Genomic DNA, 27,517 nt, shown 5'->3' with positions numbered 1-27,517 from the left:
GAACTAGACACAACTTAGTGACTGAACAACAAAGAGATCAGCACTTAGGAGAGGGGGCAGGCCAAACCAGGCTGAGGGGTCCTTGGCTCACAAGTCGGGTGTGAAACTAACTTCCTCTCTCTTGGGGTCCTGGAGGGAAGCTGACATTGGTCAGGAGAACAGTTGTGGGGAGAGACAGCACAGTGGGGTTTGGAGCCCATGGATGCACGGGGTTTGGGTTAAGTGGTTGAGTATGAGTTTCCTTAAGTCTACCCTGCCTCAACAGTGGTCTTCCAGCTGGCCCAAGGGGCCAAGTCTGGAATCAAGATCAGAGGTCCATGGGCCAGGTTTAGCCTGATGGTAAATATTGTGTGTTTCAAACTTTTTTTCTTTTTCCCATTGGTTGCCATTAAATTGGTTGCCAATTTTTTTTTTAACACATTATTGGGAATTTTTACAGACACTAATACCTGTTGCAGCTGATTTGTTATGTTAGTGAATAATATTGAAACACTCGAGTCAATAGCATTCAGGTAACAAAAGACATATTAATATATCTCTGGTCGGTAAGATGTTAAAATAGAAAGACCAATCTTTAAATCCTTATATGTGAATTCCCAGCTTCTTGTGAAAACTAGAATATCTAGCAATACTGGGCATCCATGGGCGGTCAGCTGCCACTTCAGACAGGATGTGTGCAAAGGGCAGGGCTGCTAGGAACGCATCCCCAAGGGAAGCAGTGTCCCTGTGCAGTCAGCAGCCCCATGCTCCTTCAGAGCTCCTGGGCCTTTAACAAGAGGCCAGGTTGGCTCAGGCAAGATTGGTCTTGAGGGCTGGCAGAAAGAAGCAATTGTTTGTGTCCATTTTCTGCCTCAATGACATGAGTCATGCCTGCTTCTACCATGAGCCCGGGGCCCAAGATATCACAGTCAGATCAAGCAAGTCTCTGCCTGTCCCCAATTAAGAGGACACTTATGTACACACTCCAAGCTATAGATGGCATTACATCAGCACTGTGGTGCAAGAATTAGCATCTTTTCAAACAGCATCAAGCAGATTTCCGAGAAGCATTAGCACATGCAGAACATTCAATGTGGGACTTAGAGCTGGCAACCCAACCATCTCCAGTTCAGGCACCACCAAGCCCAGCAAACATGAGTGGGAGCGGTGCCTCAGAGGCCCCATAAGAACTGAACTCAGAATCCTCCAGGAGAGGAGTGCAGTAGCACACTGCTTTCATTTTACCCTTAAAGGCTGAGAGAACATGGTCAAAGTTATGGGCGTAAAAATAACTTGGTTAAGTTCAGGAAGATCTTTCAGCCCTAAGGGAGCAAATAAGACCTACTACCCTCTAAAATCTACCAAGCCAAGACATCCACCTATGGTACATGCAAACCACATGACTGCCACCTCACCCACAGCACACAAGAAAGAAGATTTAGAATATAAACACGATGAAAGGGGTAGTTGAACTTACAAGTTTTTTAAAAAGTCTAGAATCCGAACTTCTCTGGTGGTCCAGTGGATAAGAATCTGCCTGCTAATGCAGGGGACAAGGGTTTGATCCCTGGTCTGGGAAGATTCCACATGCCACAGGGCAACTAAGCCCGTGCACCACAACTACTGAGTCTGCGCCCTAGAGCCTGTGCTGTGCAACAAGAGAGGCGACCAGCACGCAGAGCCTGAGCACCACAGCTAGTGAGTAGCCTCTGTTCGCTGCAACCAGAGAAAGCCCTTGTGCACCAATGAAGACCCAGCACAGCCAAAAATGAAAAACAACAATTTTTTTTAAACATCTAAAATCCAGTCTATGGGATAATGCTTAGGAGGACAAGGCAACCTCCCTGAGGTGGGGCTGGTAGCCAACATTGAACTTCTTGGTACAGAGACTCAACAAGGAAGCAGAAACGTTGTCATGAGAGGGGCGTAGGGGGGCCCTGGAAGAGCAGAAGGACGGTGGTCAGAGAGCTCAGGTACCACAATGGACCATGTTGTGACCTCTGATTATGTGACTGGTTGCTCACCAGGCACAACTTTCCTGAAGCATCAGCCTTTTGCCATTTTTCTGACACGTTCCTTTCCACACGCAAGTTTTCCTGGTCTACGTCTGTCTAGGTTCTTTTTTTTTTTTTTTTTTTTAACAGCATTCCGTCATCTTCCTCCCTGGTGCTCGTCCCAGAAGTGCACCTTCTGCCTTCTTGAAAATATAATCTCGTGGGTTGTCCCATGCACTCCTGTGAAAACGCTTTTCTGCTATTTGAGATTTTTCCACCAGGCTATTTTTTTTTTTCCTGAGTCTTCAAAAGGAAGATTCAACTTTTAAAAATAAAAAGAACTCCTATTGCTATTCAGATTTCCAGGGAATATGATGAGCAAGAGAAATGGCACACAATTTAAACAGAAAATCAAATGAAGCCAAGAACATGGTAACTTATTAATCAGCAGTGAAAGGATAAACTAAAAACAGTTTCAGAGCTGTTGGAACTAGTTTCTACAAAGACATTTGCATAAAAATACTGATTTTTTTTTTTTTTAAAGTTCCTCAAATGCACTCAAAGCTAATACCTGGGAAATAAGACCAGACGTTATAGTCAAAGCCTGTGTTCATTACTATTCTGTAGAGAAATAATTTGAATTTTATGCTGACCAGTAAAAAAAAAAGTTAGAACTTGGGGGAAAGGATTATAAGCAGTCCTCTAATTGAACCCACTCATTTTAAAATAAAGACTTTCATTCTTTAAATAACTAGTGAGCACATTTTATGTGCCAGGTACTATACCAAGAGCTACAAAGTATACACACATAAACTTCAGTAATGGTTTATTTTTCAAAATAACTGAAATGCAAAAATAATGCAAGTTAAGGAAACCTATTAACTAGATATATCACATTAGTTCATAAAATACAACTTCTAATTAGCATCTCAACAGATTCTAAAAACACTTGACAAAAATTCAACACCTCTTCCTAAAAATTGTTGCTCATTATTTACAATGGGGTCAGATTGTTCAGGAAGTCAATTAACTATAATATTTTTACCAAAAAAAAATCTTTAAGTGATAGTAAAGACAACAACAGCAACATTTAAAAATGGGAAAAAAAAAAACACTCCCTCTATGATGTTAAGCATAGAAAATCTGAGAACTAAATCATATCTCTGGTACAAATATGTTTTGTATATCATATGTACACATAGCTAAAAGGACCAATGAGAAACAAGAAGACATTTAAGAGATCTTTTTGAATGGTAAAAGAACAGCTAATTTTTTTTTTCATTTTGATACATATTAAACTATATTCAAATATTATTTATGTAATAATGTGATCAATTTTATCAAAGAAAGGCACACAGAGCAAGTAGGGGAAGAGTGAGGGTGGAAAGAGGCGCAAAATAAGCTCACTGACTTTCAGAAACCCCAGATGCCACTCATAGGGCAAAGGCGGTAGCAGGGCTGTGCCAGGACCGTGGGCTACTTGGTCACGAGGAGTTAGCCAACGTGTCCCATGTGGTTGGCGTGATAAGATGAGGGGGAATTGCCAGCCGAGAGCTCCTCACTAAACCAGGCCTGGAGAAAGTACCTTGGGGATCTGTGGAACCAGCCCGACAGGTTATTCCTCTCAGGCCTGCCCTTCCCCGCCCTCCCCCTCTGGTTTCACCTGCTGTGTAAACACCGCAAGCTGGGCGTCCAACCGTCCCTGCGGGCAGGACTGGAAAGGAAGCAGGGAGCTCTTCAAGCTGGACCCAGAAAGGGGCTCACCCACACGAGCAGCGGCAGGACCCAAGGCCCTGGGCCTCACCCGCCCGTACCTGCTGAAGCATCTCTTCGGCAGCATTGAGTTTCACCTGGTGCCCTTCCAGACACACTTCCAGGTCCCGAATCTTCTCTCCCTGGGCTTCCACTTGGTCTGTGAGGACACTCACCTGTCCCAAGAGATAAAGCACAGGTTGAAGATCAGGACTGGCTCCCCACACACCACTGACTCTGGATGCGAGAAGAATGACCGTTCTTTTTGGCGGGTGGCAGGTGGTGGAAATGTCCTAGATGAAGGAAACCCAGGTTATTTTCTTACCTGGCCGGGAAGTCTCAGCCACCACCCTGACAAGGTCGGTCACATTTCCGGCTCTTGACAGACTCAGGGGGAAAACACCCAGCAGCCACAAGAGTGGCCTCCAGGCTAGACTCTGGCTCCCTGTGCCTCCAAGGGCTCTCTCGGCTGGCTTGCCAGGGCTTCTGCCACTTCACGTGGAAGCACAATCCAAACTTCTGTGCAGATGAGCCAATGACCTTCCCCCTCTCATCAGGGTGTGAGGACCGCTCACCTATCAGGCAAGGCTTCTGAAGCAATTAAGGAATGTGGGATGTAAAGGGCATGTATTAGCACTGACAACACTTGGCTGCAGAGAGGTTTTTGCGCTTCACAGGCCAAAACATGACTCTAAGTCATAAATATATACAAGCCACACTGCATAGACAGTGGCAGGAAAACAACTGTCTTTCTGAAGAACAGTGAGACTGTCTATTAGAATTGTTAGTTCATAAAAATCCATTTACAATAAGTCATTTAAACTGCACCCGAAATACAGATTGAGAGGATTTTCATAGCCTTTTCTATCAGCAAACAGCCTCAGGACCCTTTTCCTTGTTTGTTATTAAAAGGTGACTCAGAGCAGAAAGAGGAAGAAAGCGCCTGAGAAACCTCTGCCAAAATAAAGAAATCAAGTACTGGTAAACTGAAATCCTCTATAGCCTTCTTGTTTTTAACCAATGGTTGACTCATCGCTATTTACATATACATGATGGTAAATTATTTCTCAGTCTGTAAAGGAAAGATAGCTGGAGCATGAGCCTTAGTGTGAATTCCTTTATGAGTGTTTAGACAAAATTTATGAATTATAAGGCTCCCTTTTACAGAGGAACTAATCTTAATGAATATGGCTGCTTTAAGTCTTTCATTTTTATGTTCCTAAGTGATTAATGAATCACTGAAACATTCCTGGAGCTGATGCATGGTGTGCTAACATTTCGATTATAATCCCAAAATGGCACATTATCCTTGCTGCCTAACGTGATCAGCAGTCTGGGCCTTTCCAACTACTTACTCTACTTTCAAAACAGTAGCATTCCAGGGGTGGCCTTTGCTCCTTGGGTCCCAGAGTTTCTGTTTGGGAAGGATATGCTGTGATTAATCTGACTGTGAAGACTGACACCTAAAGAGTCTGTACCAACTGTGGGGTCATGCACTGGGGTACCCAGAAGAACAATGCATGGTCTCTGGCCTCCTATAGCTTATAGGCCAACTACTCATATGACTCAAGATACACAGGGCTACAAATACTCTGAACATGAATATTCAGTCTAAGTTATGAACGGAAAGGTGTAGAAAATTGGGACGAAATATGTAGATTCTAAATGTGACCTTTATTCAAGAAAAATATTTTTTGAGCCCCTACTACATGCTAGAAATAATTTTAGAAACTGAGGGGATATAAAAGAAGAAGAAGGGGAAAAAAAAATGACGACAATCCTTGCATTCAGAAGGTACATTCTAATGAAGATATATTAATAAAAGACTTCGGTTTTATTTGCTTTTAATTCTGGAGGCAGCAAATTTTGTCCTGTCTGATTCCCCTTGTTCTTCTGCAGGTAAACCCAGGAGAACGTTCTGGACCAAGGGCTCCAATGAGTTGGGTCTGGCTGAGCTGCCTTGTGAATTAAGCAAGGCTCTCCCATGCTGGGGGTCATGCCCCTTCCATGGAGCCTCTAGAGACAGGGGTGAGCACGTAAGAGCAACTCTGACAGCCTGTCCACAAGCTCCTGGAGGGATAGAAACCACTACAATGGCCAGAAGGAACCTGACACCCTACAGTCCATGGGGTCACAAAGAGTTGGACACAACTTAGGGACTGAACAACAACAATCCACTTCTGACTTTTCTTGTAAGCAGCTTCCCGACTATGCTAGAATTATTTTAATAAGGATTATTCAAGAATTTGGGATTTTAAAACTATCAACGAGAGTACTTCTGTGTTAAACTGTAGTCCTCTAAACCGCTGTGGTTGTTTAGTTGCTAAGTCGTGTCTGACTCTCTTGTAACCCTATGAAGCCCGCCAGGCTCCTCCTGGCCGTGGGATTTTCCAGGCAAGAATACTGAATTGGATTACCATTTCCTTCTCTAGGTACTCTAAATAGGAATGTCTTATTTCAGCCATGAAGGTTCCTGGTTCAATAGCTTGCAATTTCATGCTGTTTGTAGCAAAATTCTAAATTGGACACTTTCATTAGTCATGTCATTGGGATGGAGGTTAAAATTACACACCCCTCAAAACATCTGCACTCTACGCTCTATATAAGCTGGCCCCAGCTACCTCTCTGAAGGCATTTCCCAGGCTTCTTCATGGTCACCAGCTCCAGCCACACAGGCCCTTCCTGTTCTTCGCACACACCAAGATCACTCCCACCTCAGGGTGTGCACGGGATAGACCACCTCCTCTGCCTGGAATGTGCTTCTCCCAGTCTCCATGGGGCTCCCTCCCCAGTTCCTTAGGTCTCCTCCTCTCAGGGAAGTCTTCCCTGACTACACAGTCCTTATCCTTCTTTATTTTCTTCCATGGTATTTATCATCACCGGAAATATATTGTGAACACATACACACACACACGTGCATGGAAGCTCGAGACAAGGACTTTGTCTATATTCTTCACAGCTACCTCCCCAGCACCTAAAACCAGTGTCTACTGAGTTGTGGGCATGCAAATACTTTTTAATAAACAAATCAATGAAGTGAAGAAAAAAAATCCTTGGATGCAAAATTGTGTAGTTGTATATTTGGCCTGAGCTTAATTTTTTAAAATAGGGGGACAGGAGAAATAAAAAGATTGGAAGAAAAAGCCAACGTGTTAAATTCTTTTTGATGTCCCAAAGTTTCTAAAATAATCGTATATTCTATCAATACTTCCATTCATAAAATAAAGTGAAATGAATAAAGAAATAAGGTAAAATAGAAGGGAAAAAGCCAAACATACTGTAGCCTCTAAACACTAGTACGAACTCTAAGCTAAGGCCCACAGTCTAGGGAGAGGCCCAGAATCCTACACCTGCCTCCTCCCTTCTGTTCCACTATCAGTCTTAACCACCACCCTCCAAGCTTTTTAGGAGCTGGGATTAGGATATTAGTCTTATTATTCTCCAAATCATCAGTCACAGTGTCTGATGCGTGAACAGCACTCAGCTTTTCAGAATGCGAAGCAAGTTTTCAGACCCGAAACTATCTTTGACTCTGTTTCTGAAAAGTTGTGTAGTTCCTTTCTTCAAAGTAAAGAATCCGCCTGCAATTCGGGAGACCTGGGTTCTATCCCTGGGTTGGGAGGATCCCCTGGAGAAGGGAACATCTACCCACTCCAGTATTCTGGCCTGGAGAATTCCACGGACTATAGTTCATAGGGTTGCAAAGAGTCAGGCATGACTGAGTGACTTTCACTTTCACTTTTCTTCAAAGTAAGAGAGTCACCAAAGGCTTATTAACCCATGTTAACAGCTCCAGGGGGGTTGGGCTCAAAGTGATCAGTTTGGATCCAACTTCAGATGAGTTGAGACTGATCCTGTACACATCCATCCTTGGGCTTTTAAAGAGGCTTTATTTTACTAATGCCATGGAGACACATCTTATCTCCTTTGCAAGACTCCTGGAGGACAGGGCCCCATTTAATCAGCCTGGTCATAGAGCTTCCAGTGCATAGAGGCAAGTACTCTCATCAGATCAGATCAGATCAGATCAGTCACTCAGTCGTGTCCGACTCTTTGCGACCCCCTGAATCGCAGCACGCCAGGCCTCCCCGTCTGTGATAAATAAATGAATCCATTCACAGCCTCCCAAAGCCAAGGTCAGAGTTAAACTGTGTCCCCAGTTACTTTCTGCTTTGTTTCAGGAAAAGTCTTTTGAGAAACATACACTCTGGGAACAGGAGATACCCCACAGAGAAAACCCTTAGTACTTCCCTCCCACTTAAAGCAGCTACTGCAATGCAGGAGTTGGAGGTAACAGAACAAAGTGATTCCCACCAGAAAGGACTCACCTGTAATATGAGGGACTCCTTATCTCCTTCTAGGCGTGCTAAGCGTTCCTGATACGTTTCACTACCGGCAGCACTGTGGTGATTTACCTGGGACTAAAGGGGAAAAGGAAAAAATACACACTTAAAAGGCTGGCAAAACATCTTACCAACTTCCAAATGATGTATGCAACTGGTGAAGACAGTTTCACTGATTATCTATGCAAAACAACCCACCTCAACAGGAAACCACAAGATGTCGAAACCACTTCAACGAGGACCAGACTAGATGCCAGCGATAGGTGTGCCATGAAAGTTGGCAAAACCACCCCCTGGATGACCTCACCTTTGGCTAGAGAGGCTTTCATGAACTCCAGACTCGGCGGTGCTTGACATGACTGGGCGTGTTGGGTCTGGCTTGGTTGGAGGCACAGCCTGCCAGCTGCACCAACAGCAATAAGGGTCTGCCTCTTTGAGGAGACCAGTAAGCTAATACCATTCACCAAGGAACCATATGGGAACAACTCCGGAACAGACCTCCTCTCCTGACTCTCCTGCCAGGGTTCTCCAAAGCCGAGACACACCTTACAGCATGCAGATCCATCCTGAACATTGCAGAGAGCATGAAGGATGAGGGATGTCAACTGCAAGGCTCTTCATCCACTCACATGTTCCCTTCTGGGAATGGACAATCCCACCCCTCAATAAGGGCTGTGACAGCCAGGGTAGCACATGGAGTTGCTGCAGTGCTAGAGCTGAGAAGAGTAAGCCAAGATGAAACATCCTGAGAAGAACCCAAATGACAGCCAGAGGGATCTCCAGGGCCAAGCAGAAGGAAAACACAGGAAATACAAAGAAGCCAGAAACCATGGAAATCAGAGGTGAGGGAGGTTTGATACAGCAAAGGAGAGGCAAATCTAATAAAATGTCTTGAGCTAGAGACAGGAGCTGCAGTCACTTTCTGGGTGTGTCTGCCCTGGTTGTAGGCAGGGAGGAGGGAGGTGGCTGCTAATGGAACTAAAGTGGACCAGCATCTCCCACACACCCTTCCTTCACAATGAATTTAAGGCCCAAATCAGAACCACATTCCAACCTTCAGACTGCACTTTCCAATCCTCTTTCATTAAGAAAAGACATCACCTTCCTTCCCTTGTCCTGTCCCTTCCCCAGTGCACTGCCTAGGTGATGGCAGGTGGTGGAGCCAGGCCTGGCTCTAAAAAAGAAACAGGGAACAAGAATTCTTTATTCAAGCCTTGGAGTGTCACTTGTGAGAGAAGCACCAGCTGTTTGTTGAAGGTACAGTGGGCGGGCGAGCTCAGGGGCCATTTCCCAGGGCGGCTGTGCCAGACACAGGCCAGACAGACAGGGCACCCCTGCCATTGCCTCTTCCTCCAGCTCCTCTCCAGTCTGCGTCTTGTCCATTGTTACGGACGCTCTTTCATATCATAAACAAAGGGCCTTGACAATCACCAAAGGCTTCTCTGTGTTGACAGCAGTTTATTATTATTCCATTAATCCATATTCCAGTCATCACATGGTCAAACACTGACTAGTATCCAAAGATATAATTATAACCAACTTTTTCTCAGAACCTAACGAGAGAGGAAAATAGTTCTTAACAGCAGGGCAATTGCTTCTATGTCCAAGAACTCACATGATGGCGATTTTCAGAGGAGAGAGAAAACGGGAAGGACCCAAGGCATCCAAGTGAAGCTGTGCATGTCCAAACCCAGTGCCAAAGTCAGCACGTGCACAGGGCCACCAGCACTGGCACCTGCCACTTGTCCCGCAGGAGGTGAAGAGAAGGCTCCTTCCACAAGACTCCAGTAAACTACCTCACCACCCGGGCCTCTGTCAGATGCAGTGGTGTGTTCATGCAGTAAAAGATCTACACACAATCACCCAGAGAAGCAGCTAGTTGACAAAAAAAAAAGTCAGGAAGTTGACATCGTAAATTCAGTTAATACACAAACTGCATGCACAGAGTCATAGAAGTAGATTTAAAAAAAAAGATCTGAATCCACTCTAGCAGCCAATGGGAAAAGGGAAGCACAATTGACTTAAAAGATGCACAGATTAGTATGAGAAATTCCAGGTGACTCTAGGAGAAGAGCAACTCTTCCTAAGGAAGGGAGAAACTTCCCTTCTTTTCACAGAGAGACTCTGTGTAGTGGGATAAATAATATTCATGGTGATAGCCTCACAATAAACAGAGCCAAGCAGAACTCACTGCTCTCCTACGATGCTCTCAAATAGGTCAAAGGTTAGTAAATTCATGGGCCAGAGATCGAAACAATTCCATGGAAACCAATACAATGTGGTCCAAGCACTGTGCTCTAGACCCAAAGCAGGCAGTAAGGCAGAGATCACCATGTGCCAGGCACTGTTGAGACCACTTTACACTTACTAATTCATTTAATCCTTCCCACAACTCTGCTGCTGCTGCTAAGTCGCTTCAGTCATGTCCGACTCTGTGTGACCCCATAGACGGCAGCCCGCCAGGCTCCGCCATCCCCAGGATTCTCCAGACAAGAACACTGGAGTGGGTTGCCATTTCCTTCTCCAATGCATGAAAGCAAAAAGTGAAAGTGAAGTCGCTTAGTCGTGTCCGACCCTCAGCGACCCCATGGACTGCAGCCCTCCAGGCTCCTCCATCCATGGGATTTTCCAGGCAAGAGTACTGGAGTGGGGTGCCATTGCCTTCTCCGATAGATTAGGTTAGTAATTCTAATTCCCAAGGAGTTATGAAGTGGTCAAAGAGACTGAAAAGTTTAACCGAGAAAAGAGAGTTCGGTCCACATACTTTGCCCATTTCTGGTCAGTTCCAGAAGGAGACATTGGGTGCCTCTTGGCGTTGGCAGGTCAGTATAAACCCGCGACAGGTTTCTGCCATAAGCCGTATGAGATCACCGTGGAACCGCAGAGCAGGGCTCCTCACAACTCTGCTAACAGGGTGCTATTTTTATTCTAATTTTACACTGAAAGAAACTGCCGTGCAAAATGTATGGACAAGGCACAAATGGATTATTTGTCTAAGTTACTACATATTAAATAAGTAAGCTCTCTGTTATAGCTTAATTGAGGAGCAGATCAGTATAAATTTTGTTTCATACATTGGGATTGTATGAAAGTTCACTTAAAGTATAATATTTAAAAATGCTCTATGAACCTAAATATTCTTTAATAGAGAAGTGGATTAAAAAAAAAAAAAACTACAGTTCACCCATATTATGTACAACTTGTAGCATCTTAACATATGAGGCAGGTATTTATGAACCATCCTACAAATAAAAGACATACTGGATAGTGAAAGTAGCGAGATTCAAAGAATCATACAGTGTGATACTAGAAAAAATACTATGCAGGGACTTCCCTGGTGGTTCAGTGGCTGAAACTCTGGGCTCCCAATGCAGGGGGCCCAGGTTCGATCTCTGGGCAGGGAATTAGATCCCACATGCTGCAACTAAGACCAGGCACAGCCAAATAAAATAAATATTAAAAAAAATACTATCCAGTTCCATAAGTACTGATATATGTATGAAAAGAAATCAACTGTCTGGAAGGTTACAGAACAACCCTTAACAGTGCTCTCTTCTGGGGAAATTTCTGGGCTATGAATAGCTAAGACTGGGAGGTTTGGTCAAGATTGGTTTTTACTTTAACCACAATAATTGAGCTTTTTACAAAAATATATTTACACAAGTAATTAAAATACATTTCAAAAGCTAGAAGCACTGTTTGAGAAACTAGAAGAGTAGTTCTAGGAGCTTTTTTCCTCCCCCAACAGACTTGAGTGGCTTCCCAGGTGGCACAGTGGTAAAGAACCTACCTGCCAATGCAGGAGACCTAAGAACCACTGGTTCAATCCCTGGGTCAGGAAGATATCCTGAAGGAGGAAATGGCAACCACTATTCTTGCCTGGAGAATCCCATCAGAGGAGCCTGGCAGGCTATAGTCCATAGGGTCTCAGAGCTGGACTCGACTGAAGCAACTGAGCACACACACAGCGGACCTGAGGGGCATGTCCTCTGCTGGCAGCCTGCCCGTGTAACTGCTGCTCATGGCAGGAAAGTCCTTCCCTCGACCCAAGTCACCATTCTAGAGGAACAGGGCATCTTTCTCTCATATAGTATGCAAAAGTCACTGTTCTTCTCCAGCAAGTTTTTAAAAGGTATTAAATAAACAGCAGTGAGACAATGTCCCAGACAGAAGTCTGCTGTATTATCATCCTTTGCTTTTGGTAAAGTTCAAAGTCCTATGTTTTCTCTTCCACATAAGGTTGACAGCTCTCAGAAAAACTGCACACAAACCTTAACCAGGCACAGACCAGGATAAAATACCACTTCTACTTGAAGAACCTGGAAAGCATCAGAAAACAGGGCCAAGAAGATTACTTTAGAATCACCTTATTGAATGCCAACACTTATCAGCCAAAGGTGTGGATTTGAGCTTTAGTGAATAAATGCATTCTGCCTTCCAATAATTAAGCAATAAGTTCAGTCACTTGTTGGCATCATTCTTGGATTATAAAATGTCAGTACCATCAGGGCATTAAAAAGCCAGATGGCTATGAAAATTATTGAAAAACAATTAAAAAGACAGAGTTGGGACACAACTCTGTTTTGCCACACTTTAAGAAGAGCTTGCTTGTCCGAGGGTACACCTGCTTCCTTAATTATAACAGTGGCATTGTGGTAGAAGGTTTGGATCAATACTGAGATCATCAACTGGATCCCTGAGTGATTCCAAGGTTTGGGAGTCTCTGAAAAGTCTGGTCCATATTCTCTATTAGGTAAATCGGTGGTAGAGCAGTTGCCCAGCTCTCCATGCATGAAGTCAGAGAGAGAGAACCATGTCAACATTCCAGTGAGGAGGAGAAAGTCACACTGAATTCTGAAGGAATCTAATAGAAAATGCTAAGTTTCTATTTCTCCCCATCTGGGACAGCAAGTGATCTAAAGAGAGTTCTGTACAGTTCTATCCTATTAAGGATGCTCATCCCATTGATGAATATAATTTTTTTAAAAAAAGAGGTCATTGTTCAACTCATTGTTAGCCCCTAGGCTGGATCTATACAATGAAATTCTGATGTACTAAGGTGTACTACACATATATTTGATCAAATTTTCTCCTCTTCTCTTTTGATGGTTATTTCTACAAATGTGACAGAGGGGAAAACTGAATCTTCTCATCCAAACTTTCCATGACTATAGCTATTCTTAAAACTACAATTCATGTTAGTTACCTGATATAATGTTTTGTGGGACCAAGAGATATCGTGAAGGCACGGGGCCTGTGTATCCTGCGGAAGCGAGGCGGCAACTGCAGATTGCCGCTGCCATTCCTCTCGCATCTCTTACTGAGGGATGCCACAGTGACATATACACCCTCTCATATCACAGCAATGAATCAGCACGGGTGTTCTTGTGTGTATATTGTCAATAGTACAGAAACTTTAGCCAAGACTATTGAAGCCAAGCCACCTTTGCTTCTATCAAAGCTTTGCTATCAAGAAGCTCAGCAAAGTCTTGGATAAAGGAATCCATCCTGTAAAACCCAGATCTCTCCAAGGGAAATATAAAATACAACTCAGGAATACCACATCTTCCCCAGATGCTCAACATCTCTAACAGAGAAATGCAAATCAAAATTACAATGAGGACTTCCCTAGTGGTTCAGTGGTTAAGAATCTTTTTGCCAATGCAGGGGACATGGATTTGATTCCTGCTCTGGGAAGATCCCACATACCACGGGGCAACTAAGCTCGTGTGCCACAACTACCGAGTCCCCGTGCCCTCAGCAAGTGAAGCTGCTGCAATGAGAAGTCCATGCACTGCAACTGGAGAGTAGCCCTGGCTCACCGTAACTAGAGAAAACCTGGGCACAGCAACAAAGACCCAGCACAGGCTTAAATAAATCAATAAAATTTAAAAAGAAAAAAACAATGAGGCACCACCTTACACTGGTCAGAATGACCATCACCAAAAAGTCTACAAATAATAAATGCTGGAGAGGGTGTGGAGAAAAAGAAATCTGCCGATTCTACTGATAGGAGTGTAACCTGCTGCAGCCACTAACAGTATGGAGGTTCCAATGTGACATATTCTTATAATGGAGTCTTACTCAGCCGTAAAAAGATAGAAATAATGCCATTTGCAGCAACATGGATGGACATAGAGATTATCATGTTAAGCAAGTCAAAGACAAATATCATATAATATCACTTACTTATGGATCTAAAATATACCAATGAACCTATTTATAAAACATAAACAGACTCACTTTGGCCACCTAATGTGAAGAGCTAACTTATTGGAAAAGACCCTGATGCTGGGAAAGATTGAGGGCAGGAGGAGAAGGGGGTGACAGAGGATGAGATGGTTGGATGGCATCACTGACTCAATGAACATAAGTTTGAGCAAGCTCTGGGAGACAGTGAAGGACAGGGAAGCCTGGCACGGCTGCAGTTCATGGGGTTGAAAAGAGTTGGACATGACTGAGCAACTGAACAGACACAGAAACAAACTTATGGTTACCAAGGGGAAGGGGGGAGGGAAGGAATAAATTAGGAATTGGGGATTAACATACACACACTAGTGTACATAAAACCAATAAACAGCAAGATCCTACTGTATAGCACAGGGAACTATGTTCAAAATCTTGTAATAACTATAAAAGAATCTGAAAAAGAATATTTGTGTCTATATAACTGAATCACTTTGCTGTATAACAGAAACACATTATAAAATCAACTATACTTCAATTAAAAAAAAAAATTATTTCCCAGGCCTTGAGAATGATATTGGTGAGTCCTCAGGAACAGAGACAATACAGCATCTTGACTCCTACAGGCCGTGGCTCTCTTTCTAGAAGACCCAACATGCTGTTGATGCTGGGACTGGGCAGGCCTAATGTACAGCTCCAGCAGTCAACAGCCTAGAGTGGGGTTGTGTTCTAAGCCATCTCTAAACGGAAGAGAGCGGCTTCACGACAAGGGAGCAGGCATGCAGGTGATCTATGGCTGGGGGTCATGGAGTTGAGCACGGTAGCTCATCAGCCTCAGTCATTAGGAGAGAAGTGGGAGGGTGGAGAGAGGGCTGTACGGGCCCAGGAAGCATAGGACTGACCACCAAGATTCCAGCATGAGCAGAGTCTCTATAGGAAGGGCATTTGGGGCTACACAAAGCTTAATCTGAGTCCTGCCCCCTACCTCTTCCATGGGTCAGTGAATATGGGGTTTACCCTTGGTGAAGTTCCTCATGCACCAAGAGCTGGATGTTAGCAGACTTGAGAAATAACACAGGTTTTCCATATCTTGGGGGTGTTGCATTTTTATTTGGGATGGGCTATTTAAGTTATCAGAGAACATTTAAGATGCCCCCTCAAACCCTCATCATTAGCTGTTTCCTCAGTTTCCCTCTTGCTTTCTTGCGGAGAGAAAACCACAGGCTGGGATCATTACCTTCGCTGTAACTATTTGGCACAAGTGAGGGCTGCCATCTTCTTGGAGATTTTCTCACCTTTCCCAGCCTCTGATGCGAAGCTTGGATGGTTGAACCCTTCCTCTGAATTTTTAAACTGAGGAACAGAAAATGGTGGCAGTTGTGCTAGAAGGCTCTGAGGTTGTCCGTGGCCATGTCTTTTTCCACATGGAGGAAGTTGGTTTGCGACAGGAGTCAGCTATGAAGCCAGCGTTCATGGAAACACAAATGAAAGCCACGAAAGAGATTGATGGCATTCTCACCCTGGTTCTTGCTGTCCAAAGACAATGATATAACCCTGCCCTTCCTGTTGGTCTCCTGTCGGTCCCCTGTTGGGCTATAGTGGCTCAAACCAAGTTTCAGTTACATGCAACCAAAGTCCTGGCTAAAGCATTTGTCTCAAATGGTGATCAGTCCAGTAAGTGAAATTTACTCCTGTGGAAACACACTTACTAGAAAGCATTCCTGCTACTTGGATATAGTACTGAATTACAAAGGGATTCTGCCTACTGTTTCCTGAATTGCTTGAACTGGCAATTGTTAAGAAAGAATTGTCAGTTCAGAGCCAAGTATAGTTAAAACCAGGATTATCATCAAGGGCTAACAGGGATCTGCTTTGTGGCACAGGGTGTGTCTGTGTGGGATGCATGGGGATGAAAGAGGCACCCATTCTCCTTTGTGTGTGAAACAGGTGACTTTACTTCCACTACCTGTTTGCCTCCATTCTTACTTCTCCAGTAGAGCAAGAAGGTTAAGAAGGGAATAATACAAGATGCATTAAGCCCGTGGGCATCAACTAGATGTGTGTAGAGGAGAGATGAAATAAAGAAAAATAGGTTAAAGCACAAAAAAAAGGAACAGGAATCTAAACTAGGGCTAAAAGACACAGGGTGGATGGGTAATGAATAAATGAAGGGCAATAAGACTACAAAAACGGGGACTTTCTTGGTGGTCCAGTGGTTAAGAATCAGCCTTCCAATGCAGGAGACATGGGTTCGATCCCTGGTCGGGAAACTAAGATCCCACGTGCTGCGGAGCAACTACCAAGCCTGCACACTGCAGAATCTATGTGCTGCAACTAGAAAAGCCCACGCACCACCACAAAGACCCAGCACAGCCAAAAAAAAAGAACACAAAATACCTAACAACATGTTTAAGAAGGTATGTTGAAAAAAAAAAAAAGAAGTTATGTTGAAAGAATAACATGCCCTATATAGCTGTACAAATGCCAGGTCTGAAAGCTGCAGCTTCCCTGCTCCCATCCTTTGCTAATCTGGACTTCAAGGCAGGGGGTCCCCGGGGAGATTGTTGGGAGGGGGCTTCCATATTCATGTACAGAATTCCTACAGCCTCCTCCTCCAAAATGCAGAACCTCCTGTGCAGAATGACAGCTGAGAATAATCAGGAGGCGAGGCTGCATTAACCATGCACAAGCTCAGGTAGGTCACCTCATCTCAAGCTTAAATAGAGGAAGTCATACCTCACAGAGGGGCCCAGAGGGTCAATTAGGTCATTAAACACAAAGACGTGTGGGAATAAATGCACACAGTGCTCTTCAGAGCAAGATGCTGCTCTAATGCTTCCTTTGTGTAATATAAACAGTTTTTGAATGATCGTGGAAACATGGAACTCACTTAAATGGCTTTGTTTAAGCTAAAAGACCAAAACATAGTTAGATACAGCTCATCCCTTGTACTGTCGGCTTTAATTAACTCATTCTTTTTGTGCAAGAGAACAAAAAAAAGGCAACATTTCCCATAGACACCTATGAAGTATCTAAAGATTTGAACAACCCAAGGGAACAATAACCCAAATGCGTTGGGGCTGGAAAGAAACAAAGTGCCTAAGGAACAACAGAACCCACTGTTAGCTAAGAGCTCTGGATTCATGCCTGCGGTGCCAACAGCTGAGAACCTGTTCTTTCCATTGTCCCTGAAAACATGCCCATGTTCAGAGTCATATCTACATGGCCACAGTCTTTCTTTTCTATGAGCATCCTATGCTACGCTATGCTAAGTCACTTCAGTCATGTCCTACCATACTATAAGTCCTCCGTGCTACATACATGCTTATGATCACCACAAAGAGAATTTCAATAGTTAATAATGACTGACCATAAATACTTAAATTTTTTTTCTGTTCCAATCTGAAACTCAGGTCAATTAGTTAAACATGAGTTTTCCAGCTGAACCCCCACCGAGGCCCCTGGCAGCCTCCTCAGAGTCATCACCCTCTGACTCTAGTGGACAGTCAGATTCCCCAATGCTTGCTCACTCTTGGCCTGGTCCCTCCATTGTACTGAGTAGCTTGGCCAACGGATGGCCATATTAGGTCTCTGCAGAGTTCTGGAGCGGGTGAGTGCCACAGATGCAGGCCATGAGGAATCCCCAGGAATCTGACTCTTTCATGGGCTGGCTGGCCTCTGCTGGGAGGGTGAGCCTTCTTCCTGTGCTCTGGTACATCCTCAGGGGTGTTGAGTGAGGGCAGTTCTGCAGCATTCCTTTGGGGGCGTGTCCTAGGGGACCTCCTGTCAGCATGGCACCTCACTGAATATGAGGAAAGAGCTGGTTCCAGAACAGTCAAGTGGGGTGAAGGAGAGGTCGCATGGGGGTGTCATTTGGTATGCGGGCATGAGTGTGGGAAAAGTCTAAAGCAGTCAGCTCCCCAGTGAGACAGCTCCAGTCATGTTTCCAGGCTGCCTAGTCAAGGGGATCATATCAAATCCAGAAAACCCATCTCAAGGGAGCCATGGCTGCCAGGCCCAGGGAGATGTCCAAGTCACTAAGGCTATACTTTAAGCTTAGGACCACCACTCACATATCAAGCTTTTTAGAAACTAGGAAAATGTAGACCTTAAAAAATAAGGGTGAGGGGGCTTCCCTTGTCCAGTAGATAATAATCTGCCTTGCAACGCATGGGACATTGGTTCAATCCTTGGTCTGGGAAGATCCCACGTGCCACGGGGCAACTAAGCCCATGTGCCACAACTACTGAACCTGTGCTCTGGAGCTTGGGAGCTGCAACTACAGAGCCCATGTGCCACAACTACTGAAGCCCGGACACCCTAGAGCCTGTGGCACCCTAGAGCCTGTGCTCTGCAACAAGAGAAGCCACCACAATGAGAAGCCTGCATACAGCTAGAGAGTAGCTCTCGCTCACCTCAACTAGAGAAAGCCCATGCGTGCAGCAATGAAGACCCAGTGCAGCCAAAAATAAATAAATTAAAAAATAATAAAATTACACATTAAAAAGGGGGAAACCAAAAAATTTAAAAATAAAAAGTAGATCATAAAAGCTACAATTCCTATTACATGGTTCAGGTGTAACAGGCAAGGAAGCCAAATGGAATGAGTGCAGGAAGGTGCTTGTAAAAAGGAAAGCCTTTCCTCAATATTCTGGTTAAGGAGTTTAAGGGCCTTCTGGCAGTTATTATAAAGCCACTTTTTCTAGATAAGGAACAGCTAAGCCAATCCACTATCTTTGGCACAGAGCTTCTTTGAAATGCAGTGTGAACAGAGCACAATCAAATCCTTAGCTACCAGGACTCCAACAAGAGAGATCTTATCCTGACTTTGACCTCCTTATGCCCTTGGTTGCAATTTTGTAAGAGGTGACTGAGGGTTGCTAGTGGGGTCATCACTATCAAATATTTCACCATTAGGGAAGAGCAAAACAAAGTTCACAAATAGAAAATTAAATATGGGGTCAACCAATGTTTATGCGATCATGTTTCATTCATTTATCTATTCAGTGACTCAAATATTCCTGAACACCTATGAGGTGCCACGCTCTGTGCTAGGCAGTCCCTGCCTTGAAAAAGCTCAGTAGTTGTACAGTTAGATGTCATAAGGCAGCAGGAGTGGCACAGGGGATGGACGAATCAATAATACTTTCAAGGGAGTGGAGAGGATTTATAGTGGAGTCCTCACTTGAAAGACTGTCTTGAAAACAATGAAGGAATTCCCCCAGGAGAAGAGAGACCAGCACCTTTGGAAAGAGTCTTCCTGATACAGCTAGGCTATCCATGAAACCATGACAATTGCCACCCTTCACTACTCTGGTCTCCAAGAACACAGAAAACAAAGGATGTCTTGAAGACTGTCTGTAAGCTTTCCAACCAAGGAGCTGGTGTGATGTACATGAAGGCTTGTAATTGATCATCCTGGAAAGTAGAATGAGGAAGAGAGAGGAATGCATTTGATTAACCAAGATCTTGTTCCAAAATAATAGCCTTGCATGAGCTTAGTCTCTGCTCAATTCTCTTGATCACATGGCTGGACGCATAAGGAACCTACAACACTTGACTATAGAAGTGGTATTTATAAGTGTGTTGGTATCTTGCAAAGGGATTATATTAAAGCCAGGAGCACAGTAAAAACAGGAGCCTCTTTGAGTAGTGCTCTTTCCTCATCTTGCCAACTCCAAACTTAATTCATGATTATTAAAAACACCCATCAGAGATGGGCAGCATCAGGTGTCAGGGTTGGGGATAGCAGGGGCACTGTGATTGTTTTAATGATTCACTTGGAATCATTAGAAGCAAACTTTCTGATGCTTCTTGGCTCGGGTCAGACAATCCAAGAATCAAACAGGCATGAAAGATCCATAGGTGGAAAATATGTGAGTAGGTAAAGGCCAAAGTAAGGGGCTGGTCCTTTGGTCATAAGAATTTTATTAGCCCTACAAGATGCCCAAATGGGAATGAATTCTAGGGGAAATGAATGAGAAATGTTGCTTGGGAACTAGAGGTGATAACATTACAGAAGAACTTTGAAAGCTTTCTTAGGGACAAAGCCAGTGTGAAGTGGGTTTGGGGGTAAGTAACCAGGAAGGAGTGCAGATGGTGAGTTTTTAGCCTGCTTTCGATTTCAAGATTCCCAATGGTGAAAGGAACGTTAAGTTCTATAAGGCAGCATAGAGAGAGAACATAGTCAGAGTTTTGTTTTTCTCTAAGAATTACAGAGGTATTTTCTGCCAAGGACAAGGGACAAGTAGGCAGGGCCGAGTAAATAAATAGAAGAAACAATCACAGAACAAGAGGGTGTGGAACGGCTTTGGGTCAGGAGGACAGGATACCAGGACAGCCTTGGCAGAGAGAAGGGACTCTTGACCTACGAAATCAAAGGAAGCTAAAAAATAATGGTTGTGAACACTGTTACATTTTGTGGTGAAGGGGAGGGAAGATGAGATACTCATCTATATGTGGCAAATTTCTTAGTAGGTGGTAACATCAAGTGAGAGGGGGTCAAAGTTGGGGACCCATGGAAAAGTATGAAAGAGCTGATACTGGGATGAGGTGGACAGAGAATGCAGGGAGGAGTCAAATGATCACCCCCCGCCCCGCCCAGCCCCACCCACCTACTCACCCACCACCACCACCACCACCACCGCCACCACTGTGCTGTTGCCCGCTCACAGAACTACCAGTGGCTGAACTGCTCTAGAGAACCTGCAAGCTGCTCAGCAAATGACCCTGGTATGATGCCACTTTGTTAAACCCTGCTGGGAAAGAGGCATGAGGCCCTCTTCAAGCAGCTGGTACACGGGAGTCACAGGTGCTGGTGGTCAGAGATGGCAGAATCTGAGCTCCTAGATTATATTGGGGAATATGATGGGTAGGTACACTGGGTGCATTGGCTAAAAATGGGATGTACTCTTGGGAAACTGGGGACAGCTAGAACAGGGGACATGCCTTTCCCTGGAGGAAGGCATGGCAACCCACTCCAGTAGTCTTGCCTGGAGAATCCCCATGGACAGAGGAATCTGGAGGGCTATAGTCCATGGGGTCACAAAGAGTTGGACACTGAGACACTAAGCACAGCACAGAAGAACCTTTGGGTAGCCATACCCACTGTCACCCTCCTTCTGGTCTGAAAATACCTCTGTCCAGAATCAAGGTTGGTCACATGACTCTGGAATAACCAGAGGCTGTCAGTTGTGGTCAAGGTGATCATCATCGTAACACCTAGGAAGCATTTTCTAAGCACTTTACAGACATTGAATTACTTATCCACATTTTACAAACAAGAGAGCTGAATATCAGGGAGATTAATCAATTGTCCAAGGTCACACAGAGCTGAGATACGAACCCAAGGAGTTGGACGCAGGGATCTGTGCTCTTAGCCAGTAGGAACAGCTGTCACAGAAGCCGCTGCCTACTTCAATTTCACTGCAGTCTGACTTGAGAGCAAGACAAGTCAATGTCTGGGGCCAGGATGTCTTCCCAGCTCTTCTGGCCCAAGTGGCCAGGCTACTGGATCAACCATTTGAGCACCAGATGACACAGTATAAGGCTTACATTAACAGTCTGACCTCATTCCACATTCTACTACAGAACCCAAGACAATTGCATGGAGGAGTCATGGTGATTCCATTTTTGACTTTTTTTTTTCAGGGGGGAGGGGTGGTGGACAGGGTTATGACTTTAGTTTGGAATTCAGTTTCAGCAGAGTTCTAGAAGCCAGCAGCAGTATCAAGATGCTGACAAATGCTGGGGTTTCTGCTCCTGGGAAATAGCTCCTGCTCAGGGAGCAGTGAGTGAACCCCACAGACCCTGCTTCTAGCTATTTTAAGAGGCCCTTTCAGGACTATGTGGGTTAGAGCCACTTGGATCTCAAAGCAGGGCAGGTGTTAACTGTTTGTGAGTCAGTCAGGAACCAGATAGCTGAACAGCGGAGGCCCTCTGGATGCTTGTGGCAGATTACCTTATCTCAGGGCTCTGCCTATTGGGGAAGGAGCTGGAGGACCAGCCCTGGTCAGCCTTCTCTCAGTAGCCATAGCCAAGCTGGCCAGAACAGTAGCCACTGGGGCCTCTGGCTACTCAGAGTGGGCCAGGTCCCAGCTGTATCCCATAGGGCTTTGGTTTGAAACTTTGACCTACAATGTGGAAAGGGGCCCTAAGTGGAAGGAATGATGGCCTCTTCACTCCAAGGAGAGAAGAGAACATACCATCTGCTCAAGATCTCCCTTCCTGGTTATGGCCAGTAGCAGTTAACTTTTATTGAATGTTCCCTCGTGCATGGTACTCTGCTAAGCATTTGACATGCATTATCTTACTTGACCCTCATAAAACCTGTATGTGGCAGGCACTTTTATCTTCCTTATTTTATAGATGGAGAAATCCAAGATTTGAGGTAATCTGCCTAAAATCACACAGCAAAGCCAAGAGCCCAACCTAGGCTTTACTTCAAACTGCATGTTCTTAACTAAAACAACATGTAGTATCCCATCCCCTAAAGGCCACAAAACAATGTCTCTTTTCTCACAAATGCTTTCCTCTATCTCAGTGCATTCTTGGCCATAAACATCTCCCTTACAGCTTCCAAATTCAAAGATTGTCTTGCTCCGAGGCATTACCCTCTTGGACTGGTGCAAGAGCAAGTGTTCCTACGCTACCAGGTCACAATTCTGCCACAACCACCCCCTCTGCACAGGAACACGAAAGAGCAGGTTTCCATCTTCAAAAACCTGGGCTAAGGACTTCCCTGATGGCGCAGGGAATAGGAATCCACCGGCCAACGCAGGGGATGCAGGTTCAATCCCTGGTCTGGGAAGATTCCACGTGCCACAAAGCAACTAAGCTGCATGCCACAGCTACTGATGCCTGCACGCCTAGAGCCTGTGCTCCACGAGAAAAGCCACCACAATGAGAAGCCCGAGAACCACGAGAGGAGTAGCCCCTACTCACTGCAACTAGAGAAAGCCCACACAACAACAACAACAAAGCAATGAAGACCCAGCGCAGCCAAATAGAAAAAAAAAAAAACCTGGGCTAAGAGAAACCTGCTCTCTAAGCCACTGAGGCTTAAGAAAGCATGTGAGAAGCTGTGGGTGAGCCAGGCAAATGGAAAGTACTAGAGACTCGGGCCGGAGTCCAGTAGGTGCAGTACAGGGACGAGGTCAGCAAAGGACACAGAAGGCAGGGAGTATACCTGGGAGCTCATGGGAGTAGATATAAAAGGTGAAACTGAAAGGTAAGTTGAGGCCAGGTTAAAAAAGTGTCTTAAATCCCACCAGGCAGAAAATTCTGAGCATTCTCATTCAGACTAAGGGCAAGTCCTAGGCTTCTGATCAGGGTCACAGGATGAAAGGGAATTTGTTTTTTGTTTTTTAAGGGGATTTTAAAAAGAAGAATCTGACAGTAGTGTTTCAGCTACAAAATAGGAAAGATATCAATTATACTGCCTATGACATATCTAATATTTTGTGCGCTTTTTTTAATGCTCCTTAAAACTAGAAGAAAAATATGTTTTGCTATGAGTTACCTACAGGGGGTCTGAAGTCTCCTCACCTAGCGCTTCCCTTCCTTCCACGGGAGCCAGAGCTGCCAACCTGGGCCTCAGGACAGAAAGAGCCTTCTTACATTGCCTCACATGCAGGATTCATTTCTCTGCAGACAGAACTTCTGCACAACATCTATCCCAGCAGCTAGGACACTGCGTAATCCCAAGCATATCATAGCTGCTGGTCCCAAGACCTCCTGGTTAAAGAACTTCAGTTGGATACAGGACAATAAAGACGAAGTGATGGGAACAGCACTTCTTATCTCCTCCAAAACCTCTTCAGTGACGTTTTTACAATTCTTAAGACAATGATGTGAATCTTTGCCAAAATATCTGGTCACCTCAGCACTCTTTGGTGACTGCAATGACCCCATTCCAAAGCTGGACAGAGGCTGAGCACAAACAGGATTCCTGCTGGGTTCTAAACCCATAATTTTCTACATACTTGGTCGAAGAAATGAGGGTTGAGAACTGGACTGGGAGACAGAACAGGGTCGAAGATCAGGCTGCACCACTAATAGCCATGAGGTTCTTAGCCTCTTGGACTTTTTTAAATGAGGGGTTTGTACTAGTTGATCCCAACAAACCCTTGAGCTAATTTGGTTCATTTGCCTTGCTTTTCGCAGCACAGCTTACCATACACCACATCATAGCTAGAGTAATTTTCTTAAAATACAAATTATATCCCTCAACATATCTCATGCCACTTCCAAGCAGCAAGTCTCCCATTATACAAACCCTGTCCCCCACAACCCTGCCCACTGTCCTCCCTGTGCTGTGTGCTCCGGGACCCGCCCACGTCTCCCCTCCATCACTGAGTTCAGACATGTGTTCTTTACCGCATTTTTCACCAGACTCACTCCTACTTCTCCCTTCACTTTTCAATGAAGTGTTACTTCCACAAAGAGGATCCTGATCACTCTTTCTCAATCAGTAATAGTCCTTTGGGATGGCCACTTAATAGTTCCTCTTCTTGGCCTTTTCTATCAACTTGTAAATTTCAAGCTTATTTCCTGGGGACTGTTTAACTGCCTTCTCCCAAGCACTGTATGGAAAATCCACAAGAGCAGAGACTGGTTCTACTTTTTTGCTTACGATTGGACACCCAGTACCCAGAACTGGGTAAGTATTTGCTGAGTGAGAGGTGCAGAGGATGCCCACAAAAGCCAGCAGGCCTAGTGTTGGAGTGTGGAGGTCAGGGACCTTCCAAGCCGGGCACTTCGTGTCCCTCCTGTTCTACAGTGTCAGATCTCTTATCTGTCAGCTGCTTTTGCCCTTCCTGCTTCTGGAAACATCCTGCCTCCATGTGAAAATTAATGGATACCCATCTTTGCCAGTTCAGTTGTTGTTTAGTTGCTAAGTTGTGCCCGACACTTTTGCGGCCCTATGGACTGTAGCCGACATCAGGCTCCTCTGTCCATGTGGTCTCCAGGCAAGGATACTGGAGTGGGCTGCCATTGCCAGTTCAGAGATGGTGACAAAAAAAAGCAAGAGCATGGCTTCTGTGAACGTGGATGCAACTCCAGCCCCCAACATTCGCCCACTGTCACTCACCCCACACACTCATGCTCACCCCTAAAGAGTCGACAGGAGCAACTTGAAACCCAAACCCTTGGCCTCTGGAAAACATGCAGAACTCCTGAGGGCCTCCCCCGGAAACGCGGCAGCTCTTTCGGCTGACAGCTGACTAATCTCCACGCCGGATAACTTCCGAGCAGGAGAGAAGCCCGGTATCTTGTGAACCCTGTGCGGTTGAAAGGCAGCGGCTTCCTCTCCGAGTCCTCACACCAAAAAGCGGCAGATGCCTTTTTCTGACCACGGTGTTTGGACCCTCCAACTGTTCAAGTGCCAGAGTCAAAAATAAGGAACTTTTCTCACTTCATTGTTGCCTTTCTGCACAGAGGCTCATTCACTAGAATGTCAGAGGAGAAACAAAGACAGCTGACTGTTTTCTCCCCTAGTATCTATAATTAGATTCTCATGGAGAACTTGGCGGCAACAGGGCTTCGCTGGACAAATACCTCCTCCCTCAATACACACACACACACACACACACACACAGTCTCTCTGCTCACTCATCTCGACGGAGACCCACACAAAGCAGTCAGTCACTTACCCGCTTCAGCCACGTGAAATGCTTGTAAACATCAATGTCCCCATCCATGCTGGGCACCCATGTCAGCAGTTAGATTCCTTGGTTGAAAAAGCCCTATTTCTGGCTGGATACCAAATTCGCTCCTCTTTCTTGTCTCTGCCCCCTCCCCCTCAGGAACGTCAAGCCCTGTTCAGATTTCCCCACGTCCCTGGCCTGCGTCCTTCAGCCTTGCCCTGAGAGGTTTCAGAGACACAGCAGCTCAGACCAGACCGCGCTGCTCCCGTATCCGCCCCCACAGACGCACACAGGCACCAGCTCTGGGACGCAGAGCCTGCAGAGTGAGGGAACCTAGCAAAAGGTGGGGGAGAAAGACAGACTTGGACAAGAGTTGTAAACACACACACACACACGCACACGCACACACACGCACAGGAACATTCTTTTTGGTGATAATACCAGAGGCTGCCAGAGGGAAACAGTCCTGAAGAAAATTCCTCGTCTGGCTTCCCCCTTCTGGAGTGGCTGGAACTCATTAGGGAGAGACCCCGGTTTCCTGTCTCTGCTCCATTCTGCATTTACCCACAGGCTCCCAGCTGCTCTTGGTTTATCTGGGACTGGGGAGAGGACTAAAAATAAGTGCAGCTCTTGGAGGACTGCTGGTTCCCACACATAGCCTGACCCCCACCCAGCAGCCCACGCCTACCCCTTCTCTTCCAGGCCGGCGTCGGGCTGTGCCCTGAGGGAAGCTGATTGTTTCCAAAAATGAACAGATTCAGAACCAGCTCCAGTTCGGCTTCTTGGCCCGGCTGGGGGTTTGCCATCCTGGGCGCTGGCGGCACCATCCGGTGTTGCCGCCTTGGAGAGCTCTGCTGCCAGCCGTCGCTCCAGGGCTCCCTGAGGCCGCATTCTGCACAGGGACAGGTGGGAAAGAGCGAGTCCCAGGCATGCCTCGCTGTTGGTCCCCACCCCAGATGTGTGTCCGTGAGGTCTAGGGAGCGCTCTGGGTAGGAGCTCTGGGAAGGCAGCAGCCTGAAGAAACGGGGAGCTGGGCCTGCCTTCCTACTGGCAGGTCCCATGCTGGCTTTCCAGGGTGGTCTCCCCAGCACTCCCCACATGTTGACCCCCTCCTCTTCACATTCCCACCTCCTTTGAGAGCTCTCTTTAAAACAGCTTTTCTCCCTTGCCCAGCCCGCAACGTGTGGCCGTTGGCTCTGACTGGTTATGAAAGCGGTCTTTGATGTGGGTGCAAGGGGAACTGTGGTTACATGCAAGGGCTCTGAGCTCCGCTGCCATAAATGACTTGCAGACACACATCTTGTGACTGTGTGGGCCTTCCCGGCGCACCTTGGGGGTCAGCAGGGAGTTTCCTGGAGCTCCCAGCCTGAAGAGAAGGCATGCCACTTATCATGGTATCTTCGCTGTCCACAACCCAGAAGCAGGGCCTGAGGACAAAGCAGCAAACACGCACAGTCCCCCACAGGCTGGCCCCGTCCACAGAGAACACAGAGGCGGCAGGAGGAGGGCTCTGGCCAGCAGCTGGCCCGAGGGCGAGGAGTAGATTCCTGGAGACACACCCAGATCAGAGGCCAGGAAGAAAAAGCAGGCTCAGCTGCCCATGCCCTGAGCTCTA

At 45.6% G+C, this 27,517-nt stretch overlaps 1 protein-coding gene across 11 annotated transcripts in view; it reads right to left on the bottom strand.

Annotated features, from left to right (window-relative positions):
- Positions 1–27,517, bottom strand: part of PPFIBP2 (PPFIA binding protein 2) — a 158,733-nt gene that overhangs the window by 62,767 nt on the left and 68,449 nt on the right. For 9 of the 11 annotated variants that reach the window (XM_027563177.1, XM_027563181.1, XM_027563178.1 and 6 more), the window contains exons 4-5: positions 8,054–8,146; positions 3,788–3,901 (exon numbers count right to left, since the gene is read on the bottom strand). In XM_027563177.1, coding sequence (XP_027418978.1) covers positions 3,788–3,901; positions 8,054–8,146 — 207 coding nt within the window. Of the gene's footprint in view, positions 1–3,787; positions 3,902–8,053; positions 8,147–25,908; positions 26,283–26,590; positions 26,685–27,517 lie in introns of those variants that run through there. The other 2 variants (XM_027563189.1, XM_027563186.1) reach the window with 2 other exon arrangements.

The sequence above is a fragment of the Bos indicus x Bos taurus genome, chromosome 15 (genome assembly GCF_003369695.1).
Source record: "Bos indicus x Bos taurus breed Angus x Brahman F1 hybrid chromosome 15, Bos_hybrid_MaternalHap_v2.0, whole genome shotgun sequence".
Taxonomy (NCBI): domain Eukaryota; kingdom Metazoa; phylum Chordata; class Mammalia; order Artiodactyla; family Bovidae; genus Bos; species Bos indicus x Bos taurus.
This window is presented reverse-complemented; position numbering and strand designations above follow the sequence as displayed.